This window comes from Chlorocebus sabaeus, chromosome 20, assembly GCF_047675955.1.
Source record: "Chlorocebus sabaeus isolate Y175 chromosome 20, mChlSab1.0.hap1, whole genome shotgun sequence".
NCBI lineage: Eukaryota > Metazoa > Chordata > Mammalia > Primates > Cercopithecidae > Chlorocebus > Chlorocebus sabaeus.
In genome coordinates, this window is record NC_132923.1 from 12,999,120 (window position 1) to 13,019,658 (window position 20,539).

The 20,539-nt window shown below is 42.1% G+C and overlaps 1 protein-coding gene across 10 annotated transcripts in view; it reads right to left on the minus strand.

Moving 5' to 3' along the window:
* The window catches only part of RPRD2 (regulation of nuclear pre-mRNA domain containing 2), a 113,525-nt gene that overhangs the window by 6,733 nt on the left and 86,253 nt on the right, over positions 1–20,539 (minus strand). For 6 of the 10 annotated variants that reach the window (XM_037998011.2, XM_037998008.2, XM_037998004.2 and 3 more), the window contains 3 exons: positions 12,250–12,532; positions 8,848–9,105; positions 4,360–4,560 (listed from right to left, as the gene is read on the minus strand). In XM_037998011.2, coding sequence (XP_037853939.1) covers positions 4,360–4,560; positions 8,848–9,105; positions 12,250–12,532 — 742 coding nt within the window. The remainder of the gene's footprint in view (positions 1–4,359; positions 4,561–8,847; positions 9,106–12,249; positions 12,533–20,539) is intronic. The other 4 variants (XM_037998012.2, XM_037998006.2, XM_037998009.2 and 1 more) reach the window with 1 other exon arrangement.

Here is a 20,539-nt window from a genome sequence, read left to right on the forward strand (position 1 = left end):
TCAGCTGGGCATCATGGCGCATGCCTGTAGTCCTAGCTACTCAGGAGGATGAGGCTGGAGGATCACTTGTGCCCAGTTCAAGGTTACAGTAAACTATGACTGTGCCACTGCACTCCAGCCTGGGGGACAAAATGAGTCTCTGTATTTAAAAATAAATTTAAAAAATTTTAATATACATTTCACCCAAATTTATAGCTTTTAGTCACTGAATACACTAAAATTTTTCCTTAGTAATTATATGATTAAAGAAAATACTTCATGTGATACTTCAATTAACGTTTCCTCAAAATTTCAATTTTAACCCATATTCTAACAGAGTTAAGGTCTAAAGAATTTCAAGTCCCCTCCACCCTTGTAACATTTTAAAGCCATTTCTAAATAATGTTGTATGGTCTTTATTGTTATCTAATATTCAACAATACCCAAAAAACTGAAATAATGTTTAGTTATGATCCTCCTGAAGAAAAAAAAAAAATCCATGTTTCATTCCAAAGAGTTCCCTAGCCACATAATTAATCCCTCCTAATAGTTTCCTTTTTTTTTCTTTTTTCTTTTTTTAAGAGACAGGCTCTTGCTCTGTCACCCAGGCTGGAGTAGAGTGGTGCGATCATAGCTCACTGTAACCTCAACCTCTTGGGCTCAAAAGATTTTCCTGTCTTAGCCTCCCAAGTAGCTGGGACCACAGGTGTGTGTCACCACGCCTAGCTAACTTTTTTATTATTGGTAGAGATAAGGTCTCACTATGTTGCCCAGGCTGGTCTCAAAATCTTGGGCTCAAGTGATTGTCCCACTTCAGCCTCCCAAAGTGCTAAGATTACAGGCATGAGCCACCATGCCCAGCCTGATTTAATTCTTAGTAATCATTGTTCTCACAAAACCCAGAAGTCCTCAAACACTAGAATGTGATATATGATAATGTAATATGATTTTTAGAAGATATTTCAGCATATTTTTCAGATATTTTGGGATAACTTCTTCAAAAGAACATCTTTTTAAGATAGATATACTACTCAAATTTCTGGTAATAGATAAAATTGTCTCTCACCACTAAATATTACTTTTCTCCAATTCTCCAATCTTTTTTTTTTTTTTTTAATTATTTTTAAAAAGTCTTAAAAACAATAGAGATGGGGTTTTGCTATATTGACCAGGCTGGTCTCAAACTCATGGCCTCAAGTGATTCTCCCATCCTGGCCTCCCAAAGTGTTAGGATTACAGGCATGAGCCACTGTGCCCAGCCAAAAGTTTTCTCTTTAATCATAACAAGTCATACTCTGCTCCTTTGCCCACTGAAGTCTCTCTTTTTTTTTGAGATGGAGTTTTGCTCTTGTTGCCCAGGCCGGCTCACTGCAACCTCTGCCTTCCGGGTTCAAGCGATTCTCCTGCCTCAGCCTCCCAAGTAATTGGGGTTATAGGCGCAAGCCACCACGCCCAGCTAATTTTTTGTATTTTGTTTTTTTTGGAAAGACAGGTTTACCCAGTTGGCCAGGCTGGTCTTGAACTCCTGACCTCAGGTGATCCACCCCTCCCCAAAGTGCTGGAATTACAGGCATGACCCACCACACTGGGCCTGAAGTCTCTCTCTTTTGTGTTGTAAATCCGTCAATATCTAGGGCTGTGGATGACACAATCAGAACAAAGTTCTGGGATTTCGTTAACAGTCTTTGAGGAAATACATCTATTTAAGTTGCTAGATACAATCCTTTTAAAAGTCAAAGAGAATTCCACATTCCATAAGGAACTGAGTTCTGTTCAAATTTTGTCTCATCAGAAAATCCACATAGGCCAGGCGCGGTGGTTCACACCTGTAATCCCAGCACTTCGGAAGGTTGCAGTGAGCCGAGATCACACCACTGCACTCCAGCCTGGGCAAGAGGGCAAGCCCCTGTCTCAAAAACAAACAAACAAATAAATAAATAAATAAAAAGGGAGAAAGCATGAACATGTCAAACTCTCAAATTGTCCCTGATATTAGTAGTACAACATGTGCTGCAGTCATCATCAGTTCTTTACTGCTGATGCCAACAGATAGGGGCTGTGGATTATTAATACTTAGTTCTGTGTAACAAAATTCTTCTGTATCTCAAGACAAAGCTCACTATAATATGCTTGAATGATCCACTTATATAACAGTTTAGGAAACTGTTTTATACCATTCCTTTCATAGAGAGCAGGGTTTCTCAACCTCAGCACTACTGACACTTTGGGCTACATAATTCTTTATTGTTGGGGGCTGTCTCACACATTGTAGGATATTTAGGAGCGTCCTCCTAAAGGCATCCTCCTAAGTAGCAGCCCTACCATTACCCCAGTTGAGACAACTAAAAAGGTCTCCAGATATTGCCAAGTGTCCTCCCTGGAGGCCTTTGGTTGAGATTACTGATACAGAGTAAATCACTACACTGAATATACTGTCCTGGTATTTGTAATTCATTTTGTAATTATATTATGGTACTTAAAAAAGGTTTTGTTGGTATCTGGAGTGTAAGAGAGTAGAGAGTAGGAAAGATTTATGAAAAAAGTTTAGAAACAGGCAGTGTCATGCACAAAACATAATTAGTACAGTTGAATAGAAAGGGTCAAATGAGAGAGATTATAGGTAGTTGAAAACAAAAATACTACATCTAAGACTCTAGTGATCCTCCTGCCTTAGCCCCCTGAGTAGCTGGAACTACAGGCATGCACCACTATGCCCAGCTTATTATTATTATTTTTTTTGAGACAGAGTTGTTCTTTCGCCCAGGCTGGAGTGCAGTGGCATGATCTCTGCTCACTGCAACCTCCGCCTCCCGGGTTTACACTATTCTCCTGCCTCAGCCTCCCAAGTAGCTGGGACTACAGGTGCCCGCAACCACACCTGTCTAATTTTTTGTATTTTTAGTAGAGTCAGGGTTTCACTGTGTTAGCCAGGATGGTCTTGATCTCCTGACCTCGTCATCTGCCCACCTCGGCCTCCCAAAGTGCTGGGATTACAGACATGAGCCACTGCGCCTGGCGCTAATGTTTAATTCTGTTGTAGAGACAGGGTTTCACTATGTTCCTGAAGCGTCATAAAAATTTTTTTTTTTTTTTGGGAGACTGAGTCTTTCTCTGTCACCCATGCTGGAGTGCAGTGTCGTGATCCCGGCTCACTGTGATCTCAGCACACTACACATGTGCGTCACCACACCTGGCCAATTTTCATATTTTCAGTAGAGATGGCATTTCACCATGTTGGCCAGGCTGGTCTTGAACTGCTGACCTTAGGCGAGGAGCCTCCCAAAGTGTTGTGATTACAGGTGTGAGCGACCGCGCCTGGCCAAATTTTTTGATAATAGATGGACCTTTCCTATTGTCTTTAGCTTTGGTTAACATTAAAATTAATAAAACTCAACATATATAAACCTGTATTAAAAGGTGGGACTAATGCAGCCCCTAGGGTGTCATGGTGTAGGTGAAATAATCAGTCTCAGTTCATATTGAATAGAAAGGTATGTGACCATAAGCAGGTCTTACCACCTTACTGAACCTTAGTTTCTTTACCTGAAAAGTAAGGGATTAGACTAGATAATACTTAGTCTCTTTCAGCTTTGACATTTTATAATTCTTCAGATGTCAGCTCATAAATGAGAAATATAAAAAGAATAGGATGGGCACAGTGGCTCACGCCTGTAATCCTAGCATTTGGGAGGCTGAGGTGGGTGGACTGCCTGAGGTCAGGAGTTTGAGGCCAGCCTGGCCCAACATAGTGAAAGCCCGTCTCTACTAAAAATACAAAAATTAGCTAGATGTGTGGTGGTGGGTGCCTGTAATCCTAGCTACTTGGGAGGCTGAGGTTGCAGTGAGCTGAGAGTGGGCCATTGCTTTCCAGCACAGGCGACAAGAGTGAAATTCTGTCTCAAAAACAAAAAACAAAAAACAAAACAAAAAAAAGAATGACCACCAGGCATGGTGGCTCATGCCTATAATCCCAGCACTTTGGGATGCTGGGGTGGGTAGATCACTTGAGGTCAGGAGTTGGAGACCAGCGTGGCCAACATGGAGAAACCCCATCTCTACTAAAAATACAAAAATTAGCCAGGCATGGTGGTGCAGGCCTGTAATCCCAGCTGCTAGGGAGGCTGAGGTAGGAGAATCACTTGAACCAGGAGGTGAAGGTTGCAGTGAGCCGAGATCGCTCCACTGCACACCAGCTGGGTAACAGAGTGAAACTCCATCTCAAAAATAAAAAATAATTTAAAAAAAAATTAATAAAAATAATAATGAATTAACTGTGTTATACATTTTATGGCTCTGGATTCCTCAGAAATGGAATCCAGGATTAATTTAAGCCAGAGACAAACATTCACAATTCGAGTCCCTCTGGCACATGTCAGTTACCTTGCAGTGCAGGGGCTGACTGTGTCTGGGTTTTGGAAAGTGCAGACAGAATGCTCTCTGGGGTGATCTCCACCTTGGAGAGGATATTTGCCAGAGAGTTGTGAGATGTTGTCGTGGCAGGTGCAGGTGTTTTCAGGCCACTGGTGAGATTGCTGGGGCTGGTGGGAGTTCCTGGAGAAGGTCTTGATGCAGGACTGACCCCTGGTGGCAGAAAGATGAACTCAAGAAAATGCAATTCAAAATGACTTCAATTCCCGACACTTTCCACTCACTTCAATGAGTTTGATATAATTAACAGGAATAATTCTGTGGTTGATCCACAAATGGTCCATCATAACATGACATGTACAAAAAAAAAAAAAAAAATCTGAAAAGATTAAGATTATCTCCTTTTACTTAGAACACCATTAAAACAAACAAGTATTGGCAGGGCGAGGTGGCTCACACTTGTAATCTCAGCACTTTGGGAAGCCGAGGCAGTCGGATCACCTGGGGTCAGGAGTTCGAGACCAGCCTGACCAACATGGGGAAACCTCATCTCTACTAAAAATAAAAAATTAGCCGGGTGTGGTGGCAGGCGCCTATAATCCCAGCTACTCAGAAGGCTGAGGCAGGAGGTGAACCCAGGAGGTGGAGGTTGTGGTGAGACAAGAGTTGAGACAGAGTGAGACTCCGTCTCAAAAAAACAAACAAGTATTAAGTGATTTGCATAGTTTTGAGAGCCCCAATATTTCTTATTTATTTTTTAAAAATAGAAACAGGGTCTTGCTATGTTGCCCAGCGTGGTCTTGAACTCTTGACCTCAAGTGATCCTCCCACCTTGGCTTTCCAAAGTGCTGGCAATTACAGACATGTGCCGCCACACCTGGACAATATTTCTTTTTTCTCCACCAAATGGCACCTACAGCTTAGAGCACTGTAGGTGCTCAATAAATACTGCTGGCTGACTGGACACTGAGAGCCACTACAGTTGTATAACTCAGTCACTGCATAATTTTATGTGACTGGTAAATTATGTGTTTTTTTTTTTTTTTTTTTGCGGGGGGGACAGAGTCTCCCTCTGTCACCCAGACTGGAGTGCAGTGGCGTAATCTTGGCTCACTGCAAGCTCCACCTCCTGGGTTCACACCATTCTCCTGCCTCAGCCTCCCGAGCAGTTGGGACTACAGGTGCCCACCACCACGCCCGGCTAGTTTTTTGTATTTTTAGTAGAGACGGGGTTTCACTGTGTTAGCCAGGGTGGTCTCGATCTCCTGACCTCATGATCTGCCCACCTCGGCCTCCCAAAGTGCTGGGATTACAGGCTTGAGTCACTGCGCCCGGCAGTTATGTGCTTTTGAAACAGCTTTTAAAATGAGATTATTTAAGAAATTTCCTTTAAATTTTTACATTTTAAAACACTGGGTTGATCTTTAACTGGAACTAAAATATATAAAGAGAAAAACATTTGATATTTAAAAAAAGATAAAAAATATGAACAGATATTTCACAAAGACACATAAGTGATAAGCAAAGGAAAAAAATTTTTAACATCTTTCATAGAAGAAATGGAAATTAAACAACTTTTTAAGGTTGGATTTGTAGACTCCACAAGGCAAGTAACTGGAGAAGGTAAGGAATAACAGAAACTTTCATATATTAGTCACATAAAATAGCACTTTTTTGGATATCAATTTAGTCATAATATATTAAAAGAGTTTATTTATTTTTATTTAGTTTTTGAGACATGGTCTCACTGTGTTGCTCAGGCTGGAGTGCAGTGGCTGTTCACAGGTGTGGTCACAGTGAACTACACAGCCTGGAATTCCTGGCTTCAAATGATCCTCCTGCCTTTGCCTCCCGAGTAGCTGGGACTATACGGTATCCCACCATGCCTGGCAAAATTTATTTAAAAAATTTCAGGCTGGGTGCAGTGGCTCAAGATTGTAATCCCAACATTTTAGGAGGCCAAGATGGGAGGAACGCTTGAGCCCAAGAGTTCAAGATCAGCCTGGATAACGTAGTAAGATGCTGTCTCTATCAAAAAACCCACAAAACTTAGCCAGATGTGGTGGCGTACACCTGTGGTCTCAGCTACTCAAAGGCTCAGGTGAGAGGATCACTTGAACCCGTAAGTTCGAGGTTACAGTGAGCCATGATTGCACCACTGCACTCCAGCCTGGGTGATGGAGTGAAACCTTGTTTCAAAATAAATAAATAAACGGCCGGGCATGGTGGCTCACGCCTGTAATCCCAGCACTGTGGGAGGCTGAGGCGGGCGGATCATGAGGTCAGGAAATCAAGACCATCCTGGCTAACACAGTGAAACCTCGTCTCTACTAAAAATACAAAAAATTAGCTGGGCGTGGTGGTGGGCACCTGTAGTCCCAGCTACTCTGGAGGCTGAGGCAGGAGAAGGGCGTGCACCCGGGAGGCGGAGCTTGCAGTGAGCTGAGATCATGCCACTGCACTCCAGCAGTCTGGGGCACAGAGCGAGACTCTTTCTCAAAAAAAATAAAAAATAAAATATAAATAAATAAATAAATAAAAATAATTAATAAAATTACATTAAAAAGTTTTATATACTTAGCTCTTTCAAAGGGTTATTCATAAAAATTTTATCATTTACAGTATTCTTTTTTTTTTTTTTTGAGACAGAGTCTTGCTCTGTCGCCCAGGGTGGAATGCAGTGGCTCGATCCTGGCTCACTGCAACCTCTGCCTTCTGGGTTCAAATGATACTCATGCCTCAGCCTTCTGAGTAGCTGGGATTACAGGTACGTGCCACCACAGCTGGCTAATTTTTTCTTTTTTTTTGAGACGCAGTCTTGCTCAGTCGCCCAGGCTGAAGTGCAGTGGTGTGATCTTGGCTCACTGCAACCTCCACCTCCCAGGTTCAAGCGATTGTCCTGCCTCAGCCTCCCAGGTAGCTGGGATTACAAGCGCATGCCACCATGCCTGGCTAAATTTTGTATTTTTAGTAGACAGGGTTTTACCAAGTTGGCCAGACTGGTCTCGAACTCCTGACTTCAGGTGATCCGCCTGCTTTGGCCTCCCAAAGTGCTGGGATTACAGGCGTGAACCACCACGCCTGGTCTAATTTTTGTTTTTTTAGTAGAGATGGGGTTTCGCCATGTTGTCCAGGTTGGTCTTGAACTCCTGGCCTCAAGTGATCCACCCGCCTCCACCTCCTAAAGTGGTGGGATTGCAGGCATGAGCCACCACACCTGGCCCTACAGTATTCTTCATAACAGTAAAAAACTAGAAACATACTAAGTGCCTAATAATAAAGGATTAGATAAGTTACCAAATGCTATGCAGCTATTAAAAATGATGTAGATAAATATTTAATGATTCATAAAAACAGTCAAAATATGTAATTAACTTTTAAATAGCTAGTTTTGAAACAGTATATGCAACATACTTAAATTACTTTTTAAAAAATTGTTACAAATATTTAATTCTCCAAAATATTCATATACACATATACTTTTAAGGGTAAACACAAGTGGTTCCTTTGGGGTAACAGGATTATAGATATTTATTAAATTTTTTTTTTCATTTTTCATTTTTTTATTTAGAGATAGGGTCTCACTATATTGCCAAGGATGGTCTCGAGCTCCTGGCCTTAGGTGATTACCATCTCAGTGTCCCAAAGTGCTGGGATTACAGGCATGAGCCACCACACCTGGCCTAGATATTTACTTCATTCTCTTTGCTTATTTTCTAATTTTTCTATAATGACCCATTATTGGATTGTTTTATTTTTTAATTTAACGACTAATTTAGCTGGGTGCGCTAGCTCACGCCTCTAATCCCAGCACTTTGAGAGGCCAAGATGGGTGGATCACCTGAGGTCAGGAGTTCGAGACCAGTCTGGCTAACATGGTGAAATCCCATTTCTACCAAAAATACAAAATTAGCCGGGCATGGTGGCACATGCCTGTTGTCCTAGCTATTTGGGAGGCTGAGGCAGAATTGCTTGAACCTGGGAGATGGAGGCTGCAGTGAGCCGAGTTTGCACCATTGCACTCCAGCCTGGGTAACACGACTGAAACTCTATCTCAAAAAAAAAAAAAAGAAAAAAAAAATTAATTAACTAAAAAAAAAATCAATGACAAACCGGGCACTGTGACTCATGCCTGTAATCCCAGCACTTTGGGAGGCCAAGGGTGGGCGTATCACCTGAGGTCAGGAGTTCAAGACCAGCCTGGCCAACTTGGTGAAACCCTGTCTCTATTGAAAATACAAAAATTAGCCGGGTGTGGTGGCAGGTGCCTGTAATCCCAGCTACTTGGGAGGCTGAGGCAGGAGAATCACTTAAACCCAGGAGGCAGAGGTTGCAGTGAGCCAAGATTGCACCACTGTCCTCCTGCCTGGGAGACAGAGTGAGACTCTGTCTAAACAACAACAACAGCAACAACAACAACAACCCCTCCCCAGAACAGATTATGATTCAATTTAAAAAGATGGAAACTAATTTTTTATCCTCTTTACTGGGCTTACTTACCAGTATTTTTCATGACTGACGTCAAACTGCTAAGGATGGAACTGATCTTTGCCAGATCCACATTAGCCAGGTTTGGCAAAGCCAATGCTGGGGAAGGGGAAAGAGAAGTATTCACAGGCTTTGGAAGAGGTGGAGTTGCTGTCACGGTCACAGGCACTGGGGTACATGAAGAGGCCTTTGAGATATTTTCTGTTGGCTTTGTAGGTACAGAAGTGGATACAGCTGACTTCTCTGCAGGTTTTTCCTTCCTGTCCTCGACTGTTTCAACAAAGAAAAGAGATATTACATCCTATTACTTTCCAGACTTTGCTTCCTATATGAAATAACATGTCCTAATATTTCCGGATTTGGGGGAAAAGGCACTACTTTAGAGAAAACAACGACTCACTTCATGCTTTTCTGAAAAAGTCATACTCTTTGTAATTTATGATAATTCCCACCTTTAATATCTGCTTAAGGCCGGGCGCGGTGGCTCAAGCCTGTAATCCCAGCACTTTGGGAGGCCGAGATGGGCGGATCACGAGGTCAGGAGATCGAGACCATCCTGGCTAACACGGTGAAACCCCGTCTCTACTAAAAATACAAAAAACTAGCCGGGCACGGTGGCGGGCGCCTGTAGTCCCAGCTACTCGGGAGGCTGAGGCAGGAGAATGGCGTGAACCCGGGAGGCGGAGCTTGCAGTGAGCTGAGATCTGGTCACTGCACTCCAGCCTGGGTGACAGAGCGAGACTCCGTCTCAAAAAAAAAAAAAAAAAAAAAAAAAAATCTGCTTAAAAGCAATTTCCAGCTGGGGACAATGGCTCACACGAGGTCAGGATTTCGAGACCAGCCTGGTCAACATGGTGAAACCCTGCCTCCGTAGAAAATACAACAAATTAGCTGGTTGTGGTGGCAGGCATCTATAATCCCAGCTACTACAGAGGCTGCGACACAAGAATCACTTGAACCCAGGAGCCAGAGGTTGCAACGAGCCGAGATTGCACCACTGCACTCCAGCCTGGGCAACAAAGCGAGACTCCCATCTCAAAAAAGAAAACAAAAAACAACAAAAAAAGCAATTTCCAGGATTTATCTTGTATCTTACTTTTCAATGATTCCTTTGCATTTTCTTAGTATTTGTGTATTAAATTTGTAAGCTGAAGAAGCATGTTGTTATTTGGTACATATTTGTGTTCTGTCTTTTGGAAATGACATTTGTCATAAATGGTCCTGTTTTTTTCTTTTCCATTAACCTGAGAACTTTCCAAGAACTTCTGTTCTTAGAAACAGAACCTCTATAGTGTTCACTGTATTTTCCTCTGGCTTCCTGAAACTGCCCTATTGGGGGGTGCAATCAGGCACTAACTAATTTGAAACTACAACGTTTTAACTCTTGATCACCTTGAATAATTCTTTTTAATGTTTTAAAGGCTATATCAATAATGCATTAAATTCAACAGGAGTCAAATTATCTAATAAGATTTATAAAGGCTGGGGATATAAGATAAACAATTCACCAATTCAGGTTGTTTCTGAAAGTGTGATTAACAAACTGACTTTGGAATTCTTGATGGTCAAAAGTGACAGAGAATAAGGAATTCCAGTATAAGCGACCCCTCATCCCAAAACAGTGCTATTTAACATGAATACAATTTAAGTCACGTATGCCACATATGTAAGTTTAAATTTTCCAGCAGCCAAATTTAAAAAAAAAGAACCAGGGCCAGGCATGGTGGCTCAAGTCCACCTCCCAGCACTTTGAGAAGCTGAGGCGGGCGGATCACTTTAGGTCAGGAGTTTGAGACCAGCCTGCCCAACATGGAGAAAATCCATCTCTACTAAACATACAAAAAATAGCCAGGTGTGGTGGTATGCACCTAAAATCAGTCCTAGCTACTCGGGAGGCTGTGGCAGGAGAATCGTTTGAACCCAGGAGATGGAGGTTGCAGTGAACTGAGATTGTGCAACTGCACTCTAGCCTGGGTAACAGAGGGAGACTCTCTCTCTCTTAAAAACAAACAAATAAAAAGAAACATGTAATTAAAAAATCTATTTTATCCATCCTAATATATCCCAAATATTTTCATTTCAGTGTTATAAATATAAAAATTATTAATGAGATATTTTAAGCCAGGCACGGTGGCTCATGCTTGTAATCCCAGCACTTTGGGAGGCTGAGGCAGGAGGATCACCTGAGGTTGGGAGTTCAAGACCACCCCGACCAACATGGAGAAACCCCATCTCTACTAAAAATACAAAATTAGCCTGGTGTGGTGGCACATGCCTGTAATCCCAGGTGCTCAGGAGGCTGAGGCAGGAGAATTGCTTGAACCCAGGAGGCGGAGGTTGCAGTGAGCCAGAGATCGCACCACTGCACTCCAGCCTGGGCAACAAGAGCGAAACTCCATCTCAAAAAAAAAAAAAAAAAAAAAAAGAGAGATATTTTAACTCTTTGGGAGAGTATTAAGTTTTTGCCACTGTGCTCGGCCTAGTTTCTGGACTCCAATGTGTCTGGTGTTTTTTTTTTTTTTTTTTTTGGAGACAGGGTCTCTCTCTGTCATCCAGGCTAAGTGCAGTGACATGATCTTGGCTCACTGCAACCTCTGCCTCCCAGGCTCAAGTGATTCTCCTGCCTCAACCTTTCCAGCAGCTGGGACTACAGACACATGCCACCACGCTTGACTAATTTTTATATTTTTTGTAGAGACGGGGTTTCGCTATGTTGCCCAGGCTGGTCTCAAACTCCTGGACTCAAGCAATCTGCCCGCCTCACCCTCACAAAGTGCTGAGATTACAGGCATGAGCCATTATACCCGGCCTCAATGTGTATTTTATATTTACAGCATGTCTCAAGTTGGACAATCTTCATTTCAAATGCTTAGCCACAGGTAGCTAGTAGCTACTTTCCCCACACCATCTCCCCAAGACAGAGTCTCGCTCTGTCACCTGCCTGGAGTGCAATGGCATGATTTCAGCTCACTGCAACCTCTGCCTCTCAGGTTCAAGCGATTCTCTTGCCTCAGCCTCCCTTGTAGCTGGAATTACAGGTACCCTACCACCACACCTGGATAATTTTTGTATTTTTAGGAGAGACAGGGTTACACCATGTTGGCTAGGGTGGTCTTGAACTCCTGACCTCAGGTGATCCACCTGCCTCGGCCTCCCAAAGTGCTGGGATTACAGGCATGAGCCACCGCCCATGGCCTAGTAGCTACCATTTTAACAATGCAGATAACGAGCAATGATTCTTAACACATTTGAAATATCAAATCCTCAACAACTGCTCTAGAGATTATAATGCTACCTTGGTGGTCTATCTTTTAAGAAATGAAGTATCTTTTAATACCTGCCTGTGACGTATTCATTGCTGGGAAGGCAAAACGGATAAGGAATAAGTTGTCTATTAATCACATAAGGACATACCAATGATTTTTGACCCATCATCTTCCACATCTGAGAGTTCCATGTCTTCCACATCACGATTATCTGTCACGGGTTCAGGTGTGGCAGATTTCTCACTCTCCATGGTTGGTGACCGGGATTCCTCACCTCCCATTCCCTGAAAAGGAGACTCAGAACCAGTCGGGGAGGGAGCATCCATGCTTGGGGAAGGAACTGGTGATTCTTCAGGATCTGGAAGGGTTGACTTCAATTGATCCAACTTCTTCTTTAAATTGTTTACTCGGTTAGCAAAGGTTTTATATGCCTAAAAGAGAAAAAAGGAGTTTACTCCTTGGAAAAAGACCAAAAAGTTAGTCTCACTTTGTCACCCAGGCTAGAGTGTAGTGGCATGATCTCGGTTCACTGCAACCTCCGCCCCCTGGGCTGAAGTAATCCTTCCAAGTAGCTGGATCCACAGGAACACATCACCATGCCTGGCTAATTTTTGTATTTTTAGTAGAGATGGGGTTTCACCATGTTGGCCAGGCTGGTCTCGAACTCCTGGCCTCAAGTGATCCACACACCTCAGCCTCCCAAAGTGCTGGGATTATAGGCTTAAGCCACCGTGCTCGGCCGCCCCCCGCCTTTTTTTTAAATAAAATTTTATTTTCTTAAATGAGAGATGAGGTCCTGCTATGTTATCCTGGCTAGTCTTGAACTCCAGGGCTCAAGTGATCCTCCCACCTCAGCCTCCCAAAATGCTAGGATTGCAGGCATACACCACCATCTCTGGCCACCCATTTTGACTCTGATTAGATTTTCTGATTATTATTAACCAGGTACATTGCTGGCACAAAACAAGATAATATATCATCTGTCAAGCATGCAGGAGTTTCTAGTTTCTGCTTTTTATACTCCCTAAGTGAATATTACCGTCCACACAGTTGCCTGAGTTAGAAACCTAGTAGTTATCTGTATTTTCTATTCCCTTGCTCCTGTTTATCTATCCAACCAACCAATATTTATTGAAAACCTAAATGTATCTTCTAGGTACTGGAGATACAGCAAGAAATGAGACAGACAAAATACTACTACTACTACTACTAATAACAATAATAATAAAATCCAAAAATAAAACAAAGCCTGGGAGGTCAAAGGCTATTGTTTTAAAAAACAGGGGCTGGGTCTGGTGGTTCATGTCTGTAATCTCAGCACTTTGGGAGGCTGAGGCAAGGAGGATCACTTGAAGCCAGGATTTCAAGACCAGCCTGGGCAACATAGTGAGATCCTGTCTCTACAAAAAAATTTAAAAAACTAGCTGTGCATGGTAGCATGAGCCTGTAGTCCCAGCTGCCTGTAGTGCCAGCTACTCAGGCGGCTGAGGTGGGAGGACTGCGTGAGCCCAGGAGGTCAGGGCTGCAGTGAGCAGTGATCACACCACTGCACTCCAGCTTGGGTGACAAAGCGAGACCGTATCTCAAAACAAAAGTACAGTTTATTGTAAAAGAAGTTTTAGGTGTTAGAAAATCATTGCAAAGATAGTTCCCATATACCCTATATCCAATTTTCCCTATTATTAACATCTAATGTTAGTATGATACATTTGTCACATTAATGAACCAATATTGATAATTATGAAAAGTCCATACTTTAGATTTCCTCAGGTTTTTTTTTTTTTTTTTTTTTACCTAATGTCCTTTTCTAACCTAGGATCCCATCTAAGATACCACAGAACATTTAGTAGTCATGTCTCCTTTCTCCTTAGACTCCTCTTGTTTGTGACACTCTGCTGGATTTTCTTTTTTTTTTTTGAGATAGAGTCTCACTCTGTCACCCAGGCTGGAGCGCAGTGGCACGGTCTTGACTCACTGCAACCTCTGCCTCCCGGGTTCAAGCGATTCCCCTGCCTCAGCCTCCTGAGTAGCTGGGATTACAGGCGCGCGCCCCCACGCCTGGCTAATTTTTGTATTTTTAGTAGAGACTTTCACCATGTTGGCCAGGCTGGTATTGAACTGCTGACCTCGTGATCTGCCCGCCTCGGCTTCCCAAAGTGCTGGGATTACAGGCATGAGCCACCGTGCCCGGCCTGGACTTTCATTGGTTTTGATGATCTTGACAGTTTTCAACAGTACTGGTCAGGTATTTTGTAGATTGTCAAATGAGATTTGACTGATACTTTTCTCATGGCTAGACTGGGGTAGTAAGTTTTTCGGCGGAAGGCCACAGAGGTAAATTGCTACTGTGATCACACCGTATCAAGGGCACATACAATCAATATGACTTTCCACTGTTGATGTTAATACTGACCACTTGACTTAATTCGTATAGATGTCCTGATGGTCTTAATTGCTAATGTTTTAAAGTTCTTTTTTGAATTTTTCATTTTTTGAGAGTCGATGACCATTAGATTGTTATTTTGTTTTATAAATTCAAGAACCTTTATTTTATTTTATTTTACTTCAGACAAGGTCTCGCTCTATCACACAGGCTGGAGTGTAGTGGCACGATCATAGCTCACTGCAACCTCTGCCTCCCGGGTTCAAGTGATCCTCCTACCTCAGTCCTCCAAGTAGCTGGGACTACAGGCATACACCACGACTCCTGGCTAATTTTTGTATTTTTTGTAGAGACAAGATTTCACCATGTTGGCTAGGTTGATCTTGAACTCCTGACCTCAGGTGATCTGCCTGCCCCAGCCTCCCAAAGTGCTGGGATTACATCTGGGAGCCACTGTGCCCCGCCAAGAAGCATTATTTTTAAAAAGATACGAACACATTAGAATCTAGCTTTTTGGTTTTGATATAACTGAGTAGCTTATAGTAGACTAATGCTCTCATGAAGAACAAGTAGAAAAGCCAGATACACAGACACACTTGTTTGAATGTACTGGAGAGTGCTAAGGCTACCAAAAACTAAGTGGCAAATACCATCAGAGGGAAAGCATGGAGACCTATGCTGACATTATTTTCTCTTAGGGTTCTGCTGATTCTGGGGAGCCAGGCAAGAAGCTGAGAATTAAGGGAAAAAGGACAAGAGAGGGCCACTATTAAACAAAGAGAAAAAAGCAGAGTTTTTAACAGTCATGCAGGCAAAAATTAGAGACCTGAAAGGCCAAGATTCTGATGAACGATGAAAGAGAGAACTGGCTCAACAATTTTTCCTTCAAGATATCTGCTGAATTCTGAGCTGCTTGAGAGGGAAGAAGCCAAGCAGAAAACCTTTGAAAAAGCAGTGGTCTCATGGTGATGAGGAAACAAGGACTAGAGAGTTTAAATCATGCCATGGAGAAGGGGGCTTAGTGGTCATTCCAGGCTCTCTGTGGGAAAAATCTACATTCCGGAAGCAGGGCTTGCTCAAACTGCAATTCAGCCTCAAGTCAGTTAGGTTTCAGATTTAATTAATATGATCAGCCCCAATATCTGCCTAGCAAAAGAAGGGTGAACTGTCTCTGGAGGGAGAAAAATCATCCAGAGACTCCATAATCTTTTAATGTTCAGCATTCAATAAAAAATTAGCAGACATGCTAAGAGATAGGTCTAAATAGCTAAAAAGAAAATGCAGACACTACATTAGCAACTATCTCTGGGCACTAAACAAAACAAAACAAAACAAAAACACCAAACACCACGAACATACCCATAACAGGTGAAGCCAATATTGCAACTATATGACAAAACCCAAACAGCTATGATTAATATGCTCATGAAAATAGTGAAAAATTTCTTTCCCTTCCTTTGTGAACAATTCAGTCCTAAACCCATTAGCTGGAGCTGAGGGAAAAAACTCAGTGGCTTAGAGAGAATGGACCCAAAAATGAGAAAAATGTCTGCATGGGAGGGAGGAATTGCAAAGGATGTTGGAGTATAAGCAGGATAAAAAGAAAATCCATAAAGGTGGCTAGAGAGAGATGGAAGTGCTGGGAGACTGGCCACAACTGATTAAGTAAAAATATTGAGGCCAGGCGCAGTGGCTCATGCCTGTAATCCCAGCACTTTGGAGGCCAAGGCAGGCAGATCATGAGGTCAGGAGTTCAAGACCAGCCTGACCAATATGGTGAAACCTCGACTCTACTAAAAATACAAAAATTAGCTGGGCATGGTGGCATGCGCCTGTAGTCCCAGCTACTCAGGAGGCTGAGGCAGGAGAATCGCTTGAACCTGGGAGGCGGAGGTTGCAGTGAGCCAAGATTGTGCCACCGCACTCCAGCCAGGGTGACAGCACGAGGTTCCATCTCGGGAAAAAAAAAAAGTAAATATATTGAAGACAGGGAGCGAGGCTTTACACTGTTAGAAAAGCAATTAGAAGTGTAAAAAAGCGGGGACAGTGGCTCATGCCTGTAATCTCAGCACTTTGGGAAGTAGAGGCAGGTGGATCACCTGAGGTCAGGAGTTTAAGACCAGCCTGGCCAACATGGTGAAACCCCATCACTGCTAAAAATACAAAATTAGCCAGGCATGGTGGCAAACGCCTGTAATCCCAGCTACTTGGGAGGCTGAGGTAGGAGAATTGCTTAAACCTGGGAGGCAGAGGTTGCAGTGAGCCTAGACTGTGCCACTGCACTCTAGCCTGAGGAACAAGAGCGAAAGTTTGTCTTACAAAAAACAAAAACAAAAACAAACCAAAAAAAAAAAAAAAAAAAAAACCAACGATATGTCAAAAGAACACAGAAAGGAGCTCACATTGACCAAATCTTTGTCAATCTGAGCATCAACATAAATATTAGTAGTAATGAATTAAAACAGTGAGTAAATAGGATTCAAGCCCATTCATATAAATAAATGAATACATCGAAAGTCTGGTAAGGAACAAGATATTTACATAGTTTCAAAATACTTCCTCATAAACACTCATTAATTGGTATATTAGTTTCTTAGGGTAGTGGTTAATTAAGTACTACAAAATGAGTGGCTTAAAACAATAGAAATTTATTGTCTCTGAAGGCTAGTGGTTCAAAATTAAGATGTCAGCAGGCTGCGCTCTCTCTGACACTGGGCAGAATTCTTCCCTGCCATTTCCTGGTTTCTGGTGGTGCCCATCAATCCTTGATGTTCTTGGCTTGTAGCTACATCGCTCCAATATCTGTCTATGTTGTCACATGATGTCCCTGTGCTTCTCTCCAGTTTGCCAGTTTCTCTCTCTTTTTTTTTTTTTTTTTTTTTTTTGGAGACAGAGTCTTGCTGTCTTGCCCAGGTTGGAGTGCAATGGTGTGATCTCGGCTCACTGCAACCTCTGCCTCCTGGGTTCAGGCGATTCTCCTGCCTCAGACTCCCAAGTAGCTGGGATTACAGGTGCCTGCCACCATGCCTGCCTAATTTTTACTATTTTTAGTATAGACACAGTTTTACCATATTGGCCAGGTTCATCTTGAACTCCTGACCTCAAGGGATCTGTCTGCCTCAGCCTCCCAAAGTGCTGGGATTACAGGTGTGAGCCACTGTACCAGCCAGTTTCCCTCTTCTTATATGGACACCAGTTATATTGGATGATTAACGCCCACCCCAGTGAACTCATTTTAACTTGATTATATCAGCAAAGACTCTATTTCCAAATAAGGTCACATGCACATGTACTGGAGGTTAGGGCTTCAACACATCTTTTTGGGATGCATAATTTAACCCATAACAATTACCACGGGAAAACTTTATAATGGACAAACCTGGAAGATGCCACATTAATCAGAATATCAAGGGGAACATTCCCAGTAGTGAGATAAACCAAACTTGTATGCCATCTGACGAGACGAAACATGAAGAACACAGAATCACTTTAGTGATATTCCTTCTAAAGATGCATAATCTCAATCTGATCACAAAGAAATATCAAATAAACTCAGACTGGGAAACATTATACAAAATATTTGACTTGTAATCTTCAAACACATTTAGGTCATGAAAATCAAGGAGAAAGCTAAGAAACTGTTTCAGATCAAAGGAAAATAAAGAGATGACAACCGAATGCAACTTGTGATTCTGGATAGCATTTTTCCTATAAAAACTGGCCAATTTGAATAGGTTCTGAGGATTAGATTATAAGTGTGTCAAAGTATCAATTAATTTCCTGATTATATAACTACAACTGGAGGGGCACAGTGGCTCATGCCTGTAATCCCAGCACTTTAAGAGGCTGAGGCAGGTGGATCACCTGAGGTCAGGAGTTTGAGACCAGTCTGGCCAATACGGCAAAACCCCGTCTCTACTAAAAATACAAAAATTGGCCGGCGTGGTGGCGAGCGCCTGTAGTTCCACCTACTTGGGAGGCTGAGGCAGGAGAATCGCTTGAACCCAGGAGGCGGGGGTTGCAGTGAGCTGAGATCGTGCCACTGCACTCTAGCCTGGGTGACACAGTGAGACTCGTCTCTAAATTGAAGTGGCAATTCTAGAACCAAAAAGTAAACCAACTAACAATAGATGGGTTTAACCATAGATAAGAATCAACAGAAACTATATATATATATATATATATTTTTTTTTTTTTTGAGACAGACTCCCACTCTGTCTCCCAGGCTGGAGTGCAGTGGTGCAATCTTGGCTCACTGCAAGCTCTGCCTCCTGGGTTCACGCCATTCTCCTGCCTCAGCCTCCCGAGTAGCTGGGACTACAGGAACCCGCCACCACGCCCGGCTAATTTTTTTGTATTTTTTAGTAGAGACAGGGTTTCACCGTGTTAGCCAGGATGGTCTCGATCTCCTGACCTCGTGATCCGCCTGCCTCGGCCTCCCAAAGTGGTGGGATTACAGGCGTGAATCACCGTGCCCAGCCTAACAGAATAAAATATTAATGAATTACAAGACTAGTTAGTAGAATATCTAGAAGGAAGCAGAGAGAGAAATAAAAGATGGAAAATTCAGAAACGACTAAAAAAAAGGCATTTGGAACACAACGAGATCTAATATACATACTAATCTGAGTTCCAAGAGGAGAGGAGGAAGATGAAACAGAAACAATAACTGAGATCAACAGCTGAGAATTTTTGAAAATGTATAAAAAACATGAAGCCATGTTATGGGTGAATTCTCTCTCTGCACTCCTTGACTCATATGTTGAAGTCCTCACCCCTAGAACCCCAGAATTATCTGAAGACAGGATTTCTATAGAGGTAATCAAGTTAAGTGAGGTTATCAGGATGGGCCCTAATCTAATCTGACTGGTATCCTTATAAAAAGGTGAAATCTGGGAGATGGAAGGAGGGAGAAAGAAGGAGGGAGGGAGAGGAAAGGAAGGAGGAAAAGGGAAGGAGAAAGGAAGAGAGAGTACATGCAAGCAAAAACAGGAGATAAAACAGAATTTAAAAATTATTTGATTAATAAAAAAAAGCAGAAAAGGAGTAACAAAGGAAAGGACACACAGGACAAATAGAAAGATGGTAGACTTAAACCCAAGCATATCAATAAGTATACTAAACACCGCAAAGTCAAAGATTTTCAGACTAGATAAAAAATAAATAAATAAATAAAACTAAAACAAGATCCAATTATATGCTGTTTGCAAAAGATATACTTAAATATAAAAACTCATGAGATGCAACTTAGAAGAAAATTTACTGTATTAAACGTATACCTGTCCTAAAAGCTGAAAATCAACCTGCTTATCCATTAGTCAATTCAGGGTTGCGTGGGGGTAGAAAATAAATGATCTAAGACATTTTAATTTATTTTTCCTTTTCTCTCTTCTTTTAACGTACAGAAGGGTCTCACTATGTTGCCCAGACTAATCTTGAACTCCTGGCCTCAAGTGATCTTCCTACCTCAGCTTCCCAAAGTGTTGGAATTACAAGCACGAGCCACTGTGCCCAGCCTAAGACGTTTCTAAACATAAGGACAGACAAAATTTCTCTCTCACAAACACTTTTTTTGGGAAATTAGTTGAGAATGCTCCAGTACAATGAAAGAAACTAAGAAAAAAAGACATGAAATCTGGAAAATAGAGGACTCAACTCAGGACAACAGTTAAGAGCTATTTCAGCCTGAGACTTAGAGAATAACCTAAACTGGGGACAGGGAATGAAAATTCAGGTAGGGAGGTCCCAGGGGAAAAGGGAATTCAGAATAGTTGGTGTGACAGAGAATTTAAAAAGGCTATGCAAGGGCAAACAAAGAGAAAACAAAATTCTAGGAAAAAACCAAAACTTCTAGTACGACTATAGTTACCACAAAACCTTGCAATGAACAATGTTTACAGGGTTATAATGTAAGCTTTTAAAAACACTGTTTTCGAATCTTTAGAGTAGCAAAGAAGAATTAAGTATGATTACAGAATAGAATGTAAATATTACCAACTTTGACAATACAGAAGTAAATATAGTTGGCTGGGCACACTGGCTGATGCCTATGGTC